Consider the following 17,075-nt stretch of genomic DNA (forward strand, 5'->3'; position numbering starts at 1 on the left):
CGTTCACTGCGATTGCGCAGGATTTCTTAGAACTTAATTTGAGTTTTTTTCGTTTTTTAATAGCTTTTAAGAATGTTTAATAAACGTAATAAACGTTTTTTACACACTGCATTTACTATAGGATAAAACAGTTTGATTTAGTGAGGAAATTAAGTGAATAAAGAACATTTAAAATTATTTTGATTGATTTCATGGAAACTAGTGCACATGTGCACGAATGACCACGTGCCATTGAACTCAAAGGTTGTTGTGGTTTTTATATATGATTCCATGCGCAGAACCCAATTTTCAGCACCTTTACCTTTTTACAATCACTGAAACCTGAAACCAAGCGGTATTTAACGCCGGTAGTGTCGTAACTCGTATGAGAACGGAGGTTTGCATCTACCGGAAATTGTTCCGAATCAAAATGTTGTTATCGAATGTTTGAATGTGCGTACGAAATCACGTACTATTCTTGCTCAAAATGGTGTGAAAATGAGTTGGAAAATGGCCGATCTGTAGCGGAAACGAAAGAAAGCGCTTCGATCTTGTAATTGTAAGGAAACAACGATGTCGGACAAGGTTAAAGTCGCCGTTCGTGTTCGTCCTTTGAACGGGAGAGGTAAAATTTGCCATCGATCTCGTGAAGATCGATGCTGTAATATAATTTGTAAACACGATAACCGACTGATGTGAATGGTGATATATTGGGTAATGTTACAGAAATTGACTTGGCTACAAGTGTTGTTGTCGATATGGATGAAACACAAACGTGGATCACTCATCCATCTGGAAAAGACAGGCAAGTCCTTGGTTGGATTTATTAATACCGCATAAATTTGTTTACATTTGTCGGAGAATTGTCTAGCTTTTTTGAAATTTATTGAAAACTTTTCAAATACCGGTTCTTTTCGCCTATTGGGGGTTACAATGATTTAGGGTTGGGTGTTTTTCAAGCCGTTTTTATGCAATGTAACTTTACCTCGAAGTACCGGTATAAGGTTAACAAGTTCCATCATTAAACATTAAATCATGTCTTAAGTCGTTGCATAAAATTGGTTAAAGGTTTAGTAGATTTTTTGCGTTTCTTTGCCATTAATATTTCCGTTTTAGCTTCTGCGTTTGTTGTAAGGAAATTGGTTTGTTATTTTAAAACCTGATCGCTATTATCCCCCCACAAACCCTGCGTATTTATAGAAAGAGTTGAGTTACAATCGAGGTAAAAATGTTGCAGACAATGCTACGTGGGGCTTTGTTATTAAAATGAAATCTATACTAAGGCTTTTATAACAAAATAAAACGAAAGTATTTAAGCTAGAATCCTCAAGAGCCTTCACATGACTCTTGAATTTCTACTTGATTGGTTAGTAGTTATTTCATTTGAATAAAGATATATTTTATATGCCGCCCGTATAACGAATTATAACGAATTTTAACGAAAAGTTGTTAAATAGCCTTAGGTTATGAATATGTATAATGTATAAGTTTATGTTCAATCAATTGAATACATATATATTTACTGACTTGGATATGTACTGTCAGGTACATGAGTGTGATCCACATGTTTAATTTTTCTTTATATGAACATATGTTGTGTACTTTTTTATATTGCTTATGAATTGGTATAACCTTGACCTTGCCTAAAGCCTTGAATATGGAATCTGCTATGAGAAATTGCCTGCCATTATATTGTTTATTTATTATTTATTCAAACCAAGTTTTTTGCAACATTGTTGTTGCTCTGCAGAGTTGTAGCTAGAATTTTAACTGGCAGGGGGTTTGTATATTCATATATTTATCTGCTTGTAAATTTAATGCTATAAATTTAATATTTCTCCTTCAATTTCAGGAAGGAAAATATAAAGGTTTGTAAAGATCTATTTTAATGTTCAACCATCCATAAAAATACTATAAATGTTATGTTTAAGCGGTATTAAATTACAAAAGAATTGTGCATATGAATGCATCTGTTGACAAGCAGCATTTGCAAATAATTTAAGCAATAACAAGCAGGCCTTCGTAGGGTAAAGATGACAAGCATTTTCCTGGTTGCACTTGCAGTAACATAACTAAAATTGCATAACTTTATATTTTAAGATATTGGTTTTTAGTTTTTAATGGTAACTTTTAACCATTTCCTAGACTTTTACGTACGATCATTGCTTTTGGTCAATGGATGAAAATAATAAGAAATTTGCAAGTAAGGAGACATGTAATATGTTTCTAAAGCTTATGTTACTCCTAATTAAGTTAAATCTGTATCAATGATCTGTATATTTTTCTCATATTTGCAGATCAAGAAAAGGTTTATAGATGCTTGGGAACAGATGTCCTAACTAATGCTTTCAAAGGCTATAACGCTTGTATATTTGCCTATGGTCAAACAGGTGAGTGCTTCATGATATTCAAACATGGTAATCATCTTGCTTAAACAATCTAACGAACAGTTAAATGTTGCAAAACAGATACTCCACGTTAATTCTTTTAGGGTCAGGGAAATCGTACACAATGATGGGAAGTTCATCTCAGACTGGAATCATCCCAAGACTATGTGACGACCTCTTTGAAAGAATTTCAAATGTGTGTTAAAAAGAAAATTCTCAAAGTTTATAGAAGAGAATTCTTGAAAACTTTAACTTTTGCAAATGCTGTTTTTTTTCACAGAATGAAGATGATAATATCTCCTTCAAAGTAGAAGTATCCTATATCGAAATCTATAACGAAAAAGTGCGAGATTTGCTCAATCCGAGAGGGTAATATTGTATTGTATTTTCGAACGGAAATAGAAATTGAAATTGCACAAAAATTTGCTTTTGAAATCGTAACTCGAAGTCAATCCTTACGTTGTAGTGGAAAACAGACGCTGAAAGTTCGCGAACATAAAGTTACCGGGCCCTATGTTGACGGTTTAACCAAACTTGTTGTGTCTTCGTTTCAGGTTAGTATTTACAAATTTCAACTGTCATGCCACAACAACATCAATCCAAGTTTTCATACAGAATATTCCTCAAATTATCCTGTTTAAAAAAGATTTGAGAAATAAAAATTACTTTTAATTGTCGATTACAAGTGTATAGTTATTTATTCACGAGTTGTGATGGTCGCTTGTGAGTTGAAAATAGAAATATTTTTTCGTAAACACACAGCGAGTTTTAAAATAAATACAGCTGGCTTAAAAAAGCAAAAAAACAATGAATTATTACCGTTATGTTTCTTTGTAATTATGTTCAATACAAATACAGATGTAAGTCTTTCTTTCCAATATATTTTATGGTTAAAAATGGTACAATAACCAGGCGAAATTGCGGAAATGCTTCTTATTATATTCACGCTCACGCTTAATTCGACGCCATTTTGAGAAATATGCAAACACATTCCCGCCAAAATAGTTTCTTCTTCAGGTAAGAAGAATCGCTCGTCCAATCAAAATCCAAGTAGGAAATTGCTCGTCCAATCACATATCGATATTTTTTATATACATTTTATGGGGGCTTTCAGTGTAATTTACCAAAAATAATCGTAGGAAAAATCACAAAACAGTTTATTATTTAATTTTTCCCAGGATATCGATTCTCTAATGATTGAAGGAAACAAATCGAGGACTGTCGCTGCAACTAACATGAACTCTGAGAGCAGTCGATCACATGCAGTATTCAATATTGTGCTCACTCAGGCAGAATTTGATGAAGAGACCCAGGTATGACTGTCGCATAACCTAAAAACCAAAATAAAGTACATTTCAAAGGAATCTACCCTGTTTCAACCGAAAAATGAGTTTTTATTCTTGACAACTAGTCCCCCTGCTATTTCAGTTGCAGGGGGTTAACGTGATTTTATATTTTAACACCTTTTTTTAGCACTTTTCAAGCTTTCAAAAAAAGAGATGAAACGTTGTTCCAACACTTTTTTTTCCGTTTTTTAAGGCGACGGGAGAAAAAGCGAGTAAGCTGAGTCTTGTGGATTTGGCTGGTAGTGAGCGCGCGAGTAAGACTGGAACGACAGGAGACAGACTGAGGGAAGGAAGTAATATCAACAAGTAAGGCAGCCAGTATATTTGTCTTCAAGTGCATGCAAGACCACTGCAAATTAGGTTAATGTTTCCCGTGCAATAACCGTATAACGTTGGAAATTTAGCTATATCGGTATTCATAAGTTATAACGAATTTGCAGCAAATATCCGAGTGAACTAACTCGGTGTTGGTAACTGTTTCATATCTCTCAAATATTTGAAATTTTCACGATACGTCCTTTGAAACTCAGCATCAGAATCGAACTTCGATCACATGTTGTATAACATGGTTCTTATCAATCGCCGTCAGTCGTTAGCAGCCGACAATATATTCTTCATGCAATGATGACCAGAAATAGCTATTGCCGACTGCGGTGACCTGTGGATCAGTCTTAGCAACGTCACCGATATGATTGATATTAAAATTTAAAACTGCATAATTCCACTTTCAATTGAAGACATCTTGACCTTTTAAAAATAATTTAGATGCAACAAAAGTATAAGCGTTTTGGAATTTTATAAAAATCGAAATAGTTCAATGGTCTAAATTTGAAAACCAATTAATGAATTGTACAATTTTTGCTACGCCAATTTCACAGCACCCTGCGGAATTTTTTAAATATTTCCATATTTTTGTTTTTAAATATTTCCATATTTTTGTTTTTAAATATTTCCGGCTTTTGAGAAGCCATGACCTGTCGGTGCTGTGTCGTTTATCATATTTCGTTTATCATGCAAGTCTAGGCGAAGACTATTGATGTGACATAGAAGCACGAATTTCCGGTCGGTTCAAAAATTCGTGAATTATGTACCTAAGTGCAAAATGTCGAGCATTGAGGCAACAAATTTAACAAAGATTTATTTACTAAAGATTATCATGAGAAAAGAAAGATAAGTTATTTATGAAATCAACTATACAGTGTGAAATATACCAGCCTAGAAATCGATTAAAGACAAACCAAATTACAGTCGAAACCACTTCTGGAAAATCTACAACAAGTTCTAGAATCAGAGATGAAAAGAATCCTGTGTTTTGACAGAGGTCTCACCAAGGTCACGACCCGCTTGTTTGGAAATTTATTCATAACCAAACCAGACATTATTTAATATTCTATTGATGTTATTATTTTCATCAAGACCTGTCGCTGCAAGAAATCGTAAATTACTAAATATAGTTTATACGAAGGAGATCTTGCAATTCTGTATATTTCTCAAAACCTATCGTTTCGTTAAGGATTTCAAGAAAGTGTTAACACAGACATTTTCCAAAAACAGATAAAGCGTTTCTGAAACTTACCGAACGAATTTCATTACAGTGAAACAAACGTCATATTAAAAAAGCAAACGAAGCTTGTTTTGTTTTGATACGCTCAATGGCGTAAGACCTGATGGCTATGGCGTTGTATTTACAAGGCTACGATGAAAAAAGGTTTGCGACAACAATTCATCGAAATTTTCTCTGTTCGATTTGCCTCAACGTTTTGAGAGATCCTGCTCTGTGTCCTCGAAATCAGCACTGTTTTTGTCGCAATTGTATTACGAAACACCTCGGGAATTCCCAGAGATGCCCTACGTGCGCGGACGAACTAACCGAGGACATGTTGCTTCAAGCACCGAGAATCCTGAAAGATATGCTCAACGAACTGAATATTCACTGCTTTTACATCGACAGAGGTTGTAAAGAAGTTGTACAACTGCAATATCTCGGCAACCACGAAAATACATGTGGATATGCACCGGCGTCTTGTACAAACCAAGGTTGCGATGCGATTGTAAACAAGCGTGATATCTTTTATCATGAGAATGAAGTTTGTTCGTTTGGAAACCGCAACTCGCGCGAGGAAACTAAGGTAAAGTTGGCAGATATGGAGAAGAGAATGGGGAATATGGAGAATGGTGTCGCTACCATGGAAACCAAAATGACGAAAATGGAGACGAAAATGGAGAGAAATGCCGCCGATATGGAAAGAAAACTCGAAACAGTAAATGACGAAGTGAAAGGATTGCAAACGACGTTGGTTGACGGTTTTGAGAAAATGGAAGAATTTCTTATCACGATGGAGGACAAAGTTGAGGAGAACACAAGTAAATTACGAGATGCAGCAAGCGGTGATGAAGAAAATATAATCGTCGCTGGAGGCCACTCAACTAACTCGGTAGAAATGTTTAACTGGCGTCGAAAAACATGGTCGCCTCTCCAGTCAATGCCAAAGATTTGTTTTGGAGCAACGTCGTTTGTCTATAACAATCAACTGACAATTGTTGATGGTTTTAGCGATGGCTTTCTCAATGATGTGATCAACGGGGTGAACAGTCGGCAAAACCCTGATACGTCTGCGGACTGGAATGGCTCTCCTGTTAAACTCCCAGCTAAGTTGAGATACCACAGCAGCGTGGTGTATGAAGATCAGTTGGTAGTTACCGGGGGTCAGAATGCGACCGTCGTATCGGACAGTATTCAGAAAGTCCAGCTTTTTCCTCCATATGCCTTGCAGACCTTGTCGAGAATGCCTGAACCAAGACGGGATCATAGCACGCAATTATTCGATGATAATTTGTTGATTGTTGGTGGTCGTAAAACAGTCTTTTCCAAAGACTGCCTCGGTAGTGTCGTTCTCTATGATTTGAAGCAGAACGAGTGCAAGAAATTGGCACCATTGCCTTATGAAGTGTACGAAATGGGCGCGGTGAGATGGGGAGACAACGTTGTCGTTGTTGGTGGCGCCGACAAGCAAGGCAAAGTTTTGGACAAAGTTTTCATGTACAATGTGAAGACAGAACGAAGCCATATGCTGCCATCAATGAGCTGCAAGAGGCGAGGATGTACCGCAGTTGTTATTCGAGATTGCATCGTGGTTCTTGGCGGGTCTGGTGAGCAAGGATTCCTGAAGTCAGTTGAAGCTTTCGACTTCAGAAAGTTTTCTTGGGAACAACTTCCCGAAATGTCTACAGCAAGATGTCTCCACACCGCTGTTGTTGTTTGAACAATCGGTGAATATTGTGCATGCAAATGACAAACGTCATTTTAAATTTAGGATATACAATTCGCATATAAACACAATTATTATAGGATCACTTTTAAAGATAGTTAGCTGAAGGAATATTGCATGGATTAATAAAAAATTTCAAGTTAATTAGTTCAGTCATCGTTTATACAGCACACATACATATACATTAAATTGTAAAAATATGACGTCAAAAACTAACTTACCTTTGACAAAACTTGAATCACAATAATAATGGTATGATTTTGAAGGTTAATCCGTTTGGGAATTATTTATTTCAACACTAATAATGTATTGACTAAAAGAATTGTAAAAAAATCATTTGAAAATACACGTATGGGATTAAAAGACAAATTGTTGTGTTTACTTATTATGATCGTTGGTTTTCCCTGTTGAAATGCTTCCAGTTATCGAAGAAATAATAGAGAGCTTAAGCATGCGACGTTTTTGTCAACACGGACGTCACGCGTACAAAATTTTGGCGTTATAGATGGCGTCAGCCGTTTTTGTTTAAAATCAGAAACCGCAGTCCGTGCAGTTTCCCGTCGTAGATTTTAAGCAAGAACGGCTGACGCCATTTTTAGCCGTTAAATTTTGTACGCGTGACGTCCGTGTTGACAAAAACGTCGCATGCTTAAGCTCTCTAATGTACACGCAAACAAACCTCGGTGATCAACCTTTTTTTTATCCATTTAATCCAAGTAATTTTTTTTGTCTCCCAGGTCTCTTCATACACTGGGGTTGGTTATATCAGCCTTGGCAGATCAGGTAACAAATAACAATTAATGTTTCTTTTAGTTTTAGTCTCTTTCCCTAAAATAACATCGTTTTTTAATTATATTTTAGGCTCCAGGAAAGGCAAAGAAGTCGTTTTTCGTTCCGTACCGTGACTCGGTATTGACTTGGCTTCTAAAGGTAACACGGACAGAAACGTTCTTGGGCTGATCCAAGCAACTATACATTTTGTATATTTTTAATATTCAAACTCGTTTTCCGTCGTTCCTTCTCAGGATAATCTTGGGGGTAATAGCAAGACTGTTATGGTTGCAACTATCAGCCCAGCGGCAGATAACTATGAAGAAACGATGTCCACATTAAGATATGCTGATCGAGCGAAGAGAATTGTCAACCATGCCGTTGTCAACGAAGATCCAAACGCAAAGGTATCTGTAAGACCAAAGACACCGTTCCCTTTCACTGTTCTTGTACAATTTTGTACAAAGTCTTGTTATGTGAAATCAATCTTGAATAAATCTATGGAATGTGCTTACAGATAAACATATGGCAGATTGTAACTGAATATGTTCTGATGAAATTTCAGATCATCCGTGAACTTCGGGAGGAGGTGGAACGTTTAAAACAAATCCTGAAGATTAAAGGTTTCTCGGATTCCAAAGACGAGATCAAAGAAAAGTTGACGGAAAGCGAAAATTTGATGGAAGAATTTACAATGTCTTGGGAGGAGAAAGAAAAGAATTCTGAAAAGATAAAACAGGTATTTCTGTACAGATTTCCGTCTACTTCTCATGTGCTTCTCTCGTGAATAACTTGTTTCACTTTAACTCTTCGTTCCACACGTTCTTAGGTTGTTGTATGAGTTTCTTTTTCTCTTTCATATTTTTTCTTCACTTCAACTCAATGACTTGTTTTTTTTAATCATTTATCTTCAGGAACGACAAAAGGCTCTTGAGGAGATGGGAATATCCATTCAATCCTCTGGCATTGCTGTTGAAAAGAGTAAATTTTATCTTGTCAATTTAAACGCTGATCCTTCACTCAATGAGCTGCTTGTTTACTACCTCAAGGTTTGTTTTATCGCCTTGATATTCTGTTATCTCTATGAATTGTGATCCAGCTTCCTAGGCGTCCTTCATCTCGGAAACTCGTGTTTTTTTGCAGGAACACACTGTTGTTGGCAGACACGATGCAGTTCATCACACAGTGAGTCAACTCGATCATAAACAATACACCAATATTAAATCAAAAACTAATCATTCGTTGCATTTTTCTCAGGACATTCAACTGCAAGGTCTTGGCATATTGCCTGAGCATTGCACTCTAGAGATAATAGATAACGAAGTCTTCGTGACGCCAATGCCAAATGCAAGGTACATTACCTAATATTAGAGATTTTAGAGAGATATTTTGGTCTTAGAGATTCACCAGTTCAAATCTGGAACTGATTGTATAAAACTCTTTCGTACACTTTTGATAATAGTTAAATCGTAATCAACTGCGAAATTCGTGATTCTGATTGCTCAATTCCACCACTATGGTAAACAAATTCCTACCTTTTTGGGCAGTCAGTCCCTGAGTTATGAAGTGGTCTGGTCTAAGGTTTGGAACGGTAGAGTTGACTCTGACCAATCCTGGAGCTAAAAAGCTATTTAAGAGTGAAGTATTAACATGTGCATAAACGTAACTGGTGGTTCATCTTTCGTTCCAGGACATGTCGTAATGGCGTGGTAATCACCGAGAAGGCTGTGCTCCATCACGGAGATCGTATTTTATGGGGCAACAATCATTTCTTCAGAATAAATTGCCCTCGTCCACCAGGCGCAGGTTCGAGTGAAACTGTTTTAAATCTTTGTCATCTCGAATAATTTCTAATTCATTGTTTTATTTTTATTCAAATTGCATTTTTCTTTCAGTAAACGAGCCAGAACAACTAGTTGACTACGAATTCGCTCAAAGGGAAATTTGTATGAATGATCGATCCTCAGGTAGGCCTCAGCCGAGATATCTCTACAACGTTCAATTAACACGGTGTGTTGGAACGTTATGTTACATTAACATTGTGTATTTTCTTTTCGATTCATACAGATATAAGTGATGATGCGTTGGCAGTTCTTGAGGAAAAACACAAGATAGATAAAGAAGGTAAAACATTGTGAAAAACATTTTCTTGTGAGTTGTGTGAAAGAGATGAGTTAACTTAACACGTGGTGTGTATTTTTACAGAGGCGCTGGTAAAACAACGTCAAATGTACGAAGAAAAGATCGAACGAATGCGATATGAAATGAGCCCAGCATTTCGCCCGGAGAGGACGGTCAGCCTGGGGTCTTTTAGCTCATCCGGGATTAGTTCCTCCCGGCTCTCTTTCAACGATGATCTAGAAAATTTAGAAAACGAGAGATCTTTGGAGAAGTTGAAAGAGGAAGTTATACATGCGAATGCTTTAGTGAGGTAGGTCGGTTTATGGACATTGGTTGACCTCGTGTTTTAAAGTCAATACAATACAATACAATACAATAAATATCTAAAATCTAAAGTCTAAAGTCAATACAATACAATACAATACAATGACCTCGTGTTTTAAAGTCAATACAATACAATACACTACAATCGATTTGGTGAACTTTAAAGTTTAATCTAGTTGAAATGCTCTAAAGGTGGATCAGGAGCAACCTGGGTACAAGGCTTGGTAGATACGTATTTATAAATGTTTCTATTTCTCCCAACTGTTCCAGAGAAGCAAATCAGCTGAGCGAGGAAATGAAGAGAGATACGGAATTCGCGGTGACGTTGCAGGTATAACTAAATATTTTGTTTACGGTGAGATATGATGTTCATTTGCCTCGTCTGAAGTACTAAAGAAAACCAAATGATTGTTGACATATTTACTTCTTTCTCAGATTCCCACATCAGGTCTGAGTTTGAACAGAACTCGCGCGGCCTGCGCCAGCGAAGTTGCTATCGTGGTGAAACGCAAGAACAAGGGAACTCAGTGTAAGCCTAATATGAAGCACTGGTGTTGCATGTAAAAAGATTTATTGTAATTTCGACAGAATTTTCAGGCGAAAACTTTACATGATCTGAATGAATAATTCGGAACAATTTTTAAAAACACACGAAAATTGGTCTATATTACACGTTGCAAAATCAAGTTAAAACGTTGCATTGTGTGTTTTTTCTCTTCATTTAGTCTGGTCTCTTGATAAGCTTTCTAATAAAATATATGACATGAGAGACGCATACAATCAGCTCGAAGAAGGGAACCCCACAAAGGTTGGAAAAACGTTTTCTTCGATTTCATTCAAGACTATTCCTGCCAAAACATTTGTAATTGAAAGCAAAACAACACGGCCATATTTACTCTTTCGTTTTCTGTTCAAAGGTTGATGAAGATGATGATCTGTTCTTCGAGGTGGAGTGCCATACCTTGATTGGTGTTGCTAATGTTTATCTGGAGTGTATCTTTCTTGATGTTCCTCTTGATTACGCCGCGCCAATAATCAGTCAACAGGGAGAGGTCTGGATTATATATAGTCGTGTTGAAGATGTCGTTGAATCGTTTTATATGTCGTGTAGTTGATGCTGTTGATGTGTTGTTGGTTATTTTCTAGTTGTTGTTATGTTGTTTGTGATGTCGTTGTTGATAATGGCTTTGTTGTTGCTGTTCTGGCTCTCATTTTTGTCGTTTTTGTTCGTGTTGTTGTTGACCTCGTTGTTTGTGTTTGTGTTTGTTGCTGCTTTCATTTGTAACTTATCGTTGTCTTTGTTCAAATGATGGGGTTGTTGCTGTTATTGTTGTCACGCGATACAGCGCTTATTTGAATTTGGAAACAATCATTCCTAGGTGTGTGGACGACTAAAGGTTCAGATCACTCGTGCCATAGAGGATGGCGGAAAGGAGGCTGACGCAGGTTCATTAAGCGATGACGAAACCCCGGATTTAATGGTAAACAATGAACCAGAGGAACAGTTAGGAGTTTCTGATCACGATGAAGAAATCTCAGTTGGACAGACAATTGCTGTGAAGGTTACCTTGTTTGTTTTTACCAAACGATACTTATTGCTTTAGTTTTGCCTATTTTTATTTGTTTTTGTTCATTTGATATTGTGTAGCAAAGTATAGCAATAATGAAGCAAGTTCTTATATGTTTAGGTGAAGATTATCGAAGCATTTGACCTCCCTCTGGCGTATTGTAATTACGTGTTTTGTCAATATCAATTCTGGGATCACTCCAATGTCGCTCAGCTCTCTTCACCAGGCTCCAAAAGTAACTCAGTCGTTTTCTCCGAGGAACAGGTGAGAGAGAGTCTTCGTCGCTTCATTCCAGGATCATGAAGTGTTTCAGTCCTACTTTTCTCTTCTCCAAGGTATTTCAATTTGAAGCGACTGAGGAGTTCCTCGAGTATATATCAGACGGCGCGTTGTCCATTGAGATCTATGGAAACCGCAGCAAAGGATTTGGTCAGACATCATGGACGCCAAACATTGAACCAATTGCAACGAATTCTGAAGACGGGTAAGATTTAGGGAGATTTCTACTCTTTGAATGCGTGTATCATCTTCTCTGCAATGTCTACCACCTCGCATCGTGTGATCTCTTAATGCCAGAATATCTCTGAACAGCTCGTCTTCATCTCTTCTTATTACGTGTCCATATCATCTCAACCTTGCTTCCCTCATCTTCTCTGCGATGTCTACCACCTCACATCTTCTTCTGATCTCTTCATTTCATAATATCTCTGACCAGCTCTCCTTCATCTCTTCTTATTACATGTCCATATCATCTCAACCTTGCTTCCCTCATCTTCTCTGCAATGTCTACCACCTCACATCTTCTTCTGATCTCTTCATTTCATAATATCTTTGACCATCTCTTCTTATTACATGTCCATATCATCTCAACCTTGCTTCCATCACCACAATTGTTTCTTTTAGATGGAACGACCTGAAACGCAAAGTTGACCTCTGGACTGAGATCCACGAGCTGAACGACCAAGGTGTATTCTCTCCTGTGGAGGTCAACAGTCGCAACGACAATGCAACTGGAGGTATATTCCAGTTACGTCAGGGTCAAAGTCGGCGGATTGTCGTCGGTGTACGACCGCTTCCGAAGAGTGGTTCGTTACCGGTCGTAATCGAAACGATCTCCGCCATTGAAGTCGGAAGCGTGTGCAGACGTGATAAGAATGAGGAGGCGTTAGATTCATACCAAGACATAGATCTTTCAATGTAAGTATTCTTTATTTTGTAACACGCTTTGTAGGTGTCATCTTTTGAGGCTGTTGAGGTGATTCTTCATCTAGCTGATCTGATATGATGAAATAGATCACCGGGTTGAGCTATGCATTATTAGTACACGATGCAATTGTTTCTTAGATTGCGAGAAAAGTTATCAAACTCGTTGATGAAGAAACGGGAATATCTTGATGAACAGATTCAGCTGGTTACGGAAAAGAAAGGTATTGACATTCATTTATACATGTAGAGCTGTATTTGTTTGTATTGTCGGTGGGATATAGCGGTTTAGTGAAAGTAAATACTTCGTCCGATGTCTTTAGAAAAATCGGATGAAGACAAGGAGCGAGAAAGCTGGTTGATTGACCAATGGGTGAATTTAACAGAAGAAAAAAATTTCTTACTCCATCCACAGCCAGGGAGTAATGTTCCTGGGTCGCCTTCAAACAGGTCAGTTCTTAATGTATCTTATGACCTTTCAAGATGGCATTAGTTTAGTTCTATTGTATCTAAATTGTAATAGGAAAACTCATTTTTTGAATCGAAGGTGTATAAGCGCTTCTCAGCATATGAGGCCAATAAAATTCTGGTTCAAAGATTGAGAACTTGCATTCATAAAATTGACTAGTATTTTTTATACTTTTAATAGAAGATCTACTCTTGGATTGGAAAAGCTTGTTCCAGTTATATTTCTTGATTTAAATGGTATGTTTAAAGTAATGTTTCCTATGTAATACTATTACATTTGATGTAATACTACATCTGAATGTCGTTTCTTTTAGCTGAAGGAATTCACAATTCGTCAGTAGATGAAATGGGTGTTGCAGGACTAGAAACCAGTCTTCCTCTCGAAAAAGACGATAAAATGAAAGAACTTCCCACAATTAAATACGACCAAAAGAATGTAAGTTGTGCTATAAAGTGATTTTACTTTTTAACTCAAATCTAATGGCATTAAACTGTAGTTATTTCAAGTCGTATTTTACCAGTGCTTGCTCTTCCATCTGAGGAAATTGGCTGTTCTTCGGTTCGTTAACTTCCTTATGAAATATTTCCTTAATTGTGTTGTATTCTCTGCAGGTTTGTATCACCGTCTCGTGGGACTCTTCAGTTCACGACTCGCCTTACCTCAATCGAGCGACTTCGAGCTCAGAGCGAGTATACTTAATAATCAAGGTGAGACAACACTCATTATTGTCGAGTTTTGAAGTTGAAAAGCACAGCTCAATTCAGTTCCGAAGAGGAAAATCTTAATATAATATTTCCAATTCATTGGGAAAACATGGATTGATTTTATGGAAGTGCTATTACTTTCTGTAGGCGCATGTTCGTCTGAGTAGTCCGCTGACAATGGATCTCGTATTACGTAAGAGGATATGCGTGCGCATTTACAAACGACAAAGTTTGAAAGATAGTTTAATGAGAAAAATTTGGAAGGTAAACTTGGGTTGTTCTTTAGATTAAGATATGAACGTTTCGTCAGTTGTTTTTCTCTTAAATATATGTGTTTTTAATTTCATTTAGGATAACAAAACCCGTTGCTGTGTTACATATGAACTGGTCTCTCACATACCAAGAGTAAGAACTAAAAAATAGTATTTCTCTTCTCGCTTTTGATAACAGTAAACTACATTATCGGATGTTCAGTTATATCCGTGTAATGTGGGCTTGATTTAAAGGAATATAGTGAATGTAAAATTGATATGTGCATTGTTTCAGCAACCAGGCGAGGAGACTGAGGAGAGAGGCAATCTCGCTGAACGAGCAGCGGCTGCTGTCAGTAAAAACGACGAAGAACATGAGATAGTCTTGGAAAAATATCATCGTGGAATTTCCCATGTGGAGGGATTACTAAAATTGGATAAGTTACGACAGGTAGGAACATGTGATGATCATGTGGTGAACGTGTGTTGATCACGCGAGTGTCATGTGAGAAACATAAGGAATCATGTGAAGAGCTTGTTGCTGTCTCCCGCCGAACATTTTGAATAAATCACGTAAAAAAATGGGGCATGTTGTTCTAAGTCAAGCTCTTTCCACGATACAGGAAGTTGTGGTGAAGGAAAAACTTGCAGCAAGTGGAAAACCTTTGAGGAAATTTGCCAGCACGCCAAACTTACTACAAGGCGTAAGTACCATCAACTTGGTGTACTTTCCGTGAAGTTTCAAAATGTTTGACATTGCTGCACTTGTTCCTGTATAGAGTTTTGACCTGTCATCCATTGGATCCAAAAACGACTCGTTGGATGTCGACTTCGGTCAAGTAAGTTTGAAAAAAATCGTTATTTAAGTAGAGTTTCTAAACAAACAGTTGAAATTTCTAAACAGTTGTAATCTTTGACTGCAAATCGTCAACATGTTAACAACACAGTTGTTCACGAGATCTAACAAAAACCTCTGACTAGGTTTCAATGAAGAGGGGCTCGCCTGGCCCGCCAATGCGTCACGTGGCCGTATCATTTGACGATTGGGACAATCCAAATTCCCTGGACACTAATCTTCTGACACCGACACATGGGTCCAGTACTCCGAACAGCACGCTCGAAACGGTCTTGGAACAGAGTGCGCCTTCTTCACCGCAACCTGTTGTCATGGTAACAGAGACGAGTTTTCCGTATACGCCTGAGAGGACTGGTCCTAGTGTCGCGCGATCTTTGGAGAACGAATTTAAAGATGAGAAACCAGCTCAACTCGTTCAGGATGCAAAAGAGCCGTTGATTGCAATCTATGACGACGAAAACAAACCTTTAAACGACCCTTTAGGAAATATACCGGTTTCAAGTAAACTCGTGGAGGTGCCGATTGACTTTGAGATTTCCAGTGAAAAGAACACGGGTCGCAATGAGCCAATGACGAGCCAAGCAAATGGGAAATTTGAAAATGATTTAACTGCACAGTTAAACTTATTAGAATTTGAAGATGGACCGAATTTAGTACATAACTCTGTAGCTGTGAGTCTTTCTGATGGGTCAACGACCGAAAATAACCACCGAGCAGTCGTCGGAGGGTGGTCGTCGCACCTTTTGGACGATGGGAATTCATTATCGAATTCTGTTGACTCTGGCCTGCATGAAAGTACTGACCAGCTATTGGACACACCCCCGAGAGTTGGGTGGAGAAGTTGTGGATAATAGTGGATCTGCGGAACAGAGCGGTACACGAAAGGACTCGGAGTGTGAATTCAAGATAGGGCAAGTTATTAGTGTAGGTGACTCTAAAAAGGGAACAATACGATATATTGGTACAACTGAGTTTGCATCTGGGGACTGGATTGGAGTTGAATTTGATCTACCAGTTGGTAAGAGATATTTTGAATATTCACCTGTTTAGCTTTGTATTGATTACAGTTTTCTTTATTTTGATCACAAATTTTCTTTACAGGCAAAAATGACGGGTCGGTCAATGGTAAACGATATTTTACGTGTAAACCAAGATATGGTACTTTTGTCCGGGCGGACAAAGTTACCCTACTAAACACTCGGCCCAAGTCAACATCTTCAAGTCGCGTTATAGTGACTAACCGTCGGGTGTCTTCGGACAATCCCGGCACTTCGTCCCCTCACAATAAATCCGGGGTACAAACTCGTAGTAAGCCCCGAGGAGGCAGTTCGTCCGATACTGCAAAAAGGAAAGAAGTTAATAGGCGCTCAAATATTTTATTTTAGAATTCGATCAGAAAATGTTTTTAGTCTTAAATTATAATAGAATATTATTAGTTACGTACGTATTTCATATCACACAACAGTTGTTTACAAGCCATTATATGTTGGTTGTTCGAAGGACCTTTAACTGAACGTGTGCAAGTCAAAATACATTTATTAGTTCTAATAGTTTCGTACATTTTGTGAATTTACTAACTGACATAAAATTCATTCACTAACTGATGTTGCTGGTTGTAAAATTGTTCTTCGACATTTTTGACTTCCACGATTCAGTTAAAACGACCCTCGAATATCAGATTTAGAAGGTTCGGCCGCCATTTTGTATGTTTTTAAAATCGAAGACAGATCATATTAAGACAAAATGCAGTTGTACATAGTCTCTAAGATGCTTTTCATACGTGCATTAGTACAGAAAAAATAATTTGAAGTCTTATACTAAATATAT

General features: G+C 37.5%; 1 protein-coding gene across 1 annotated transcript; it reads left to right on the forward strand.

Moving 5' to 3' along the window:
* The first annotated feature begins 405 nt into the window (after window positions 1–405).
* On the forward strand, window positions 406–16,267 carry LOC114528636 (kinesin-like protein KIF13A). Its single transcript, XM_028550308.1, has 40 exons — window positions 406–604; window positions 706–784; window positions 1,832–1,847; window positions 2,125–2,182; window positions 2,277–2,369; window positions 2,471–2,562; window positions 2,647–2,735; window positions 2,833–2,920; window positions 3,545–3,679; window positions 3,906–4,018; window positions 7,719–7,764; window positions 7,843–7,911; window positions 8,007–8,159; window positions 8,318–8,491; window positions 8,667–8,801; window positions 8,896–8,937; window positions 9,010–9,104; window positions 9,443–9,558; window positions 9,648–9,719; window positions 9,820–9,876; window positions 9,958–10,183; window positions 10,468–10,528; window positions 10,633–10,726; window positions 10,923–11,005; window positions 11,115–11,249; window positions 11,577–11,759; window positions 11,886–12,029; window positions 12,101–12,249; window positions 12,669–12,962; window positions 13,110–13,192; window positions 13,292–13,418; window positions 13,618–13,673; window positions 13,751–13,872; window positions 14,049–14,144; window positions 14,289–14,405; window positions 14,493–14,546; window positions 14,688–14,843; window positions 15,016–15,096; window positions 15,172–15,231; window positions 15,374–16,267. The coding sequence occupies exons 1-40, from the start codon at window positions 553–555 to the stop codon at window positions 16,097–16,099; spliced, it is 4,821 nt and encodes a 1,606-aa protein (XP_028406109.1). The 5' UTR covers window positions 406–552; the 3' UTR covers window positions 16,100–16,267.
* The last annotated feature ends 808 nt before the right edge of the window (window positions 16,268–17,075 follow it).

The sequence above is a fragment of the Dendronephthya gigantea genome, unplaced genomic scaffold, assembly GCF_004324835.1.
Source record: "Dendronephthya gigantea isolate DGI-Jeju-01 unplaced genomic scaffold, DenGig_1.0 000050F, whole genome shotgun sequence".
NCBI classification, from domain to species: Eukaryota; Metazoa; Cnidaria; class Anthozoa; order Malacalcyonacea; family Nephtheidae; genus Dendronephthya; species Dendronephthya gigantea.

Bases quoted from the DNA above. Each gene is read 5' to 3' on its own strand.
- LOC114528636 (XM_028550308.1), top strand. From the start codon at position 553: ATGTCGGACAAGGTTAAAGTCGCCGTTCGTGTTCGTCCTTTGAACGGG. The intron at 7,765-7,842 runs GTAACAAATAAC...ATTATATTTTAG, and splicing joins TATCAGCCTTGGCAGATCAG to GCTCCAGGAAAGGCAAAGAA. The intron at 8,160-8,317 runs GTATCTGTAAGA...ATGAAATTTCAG, and splicing joins ACGAAGATCCAAACGCAAAG to ATCATCCGTGAACTTCGGGA.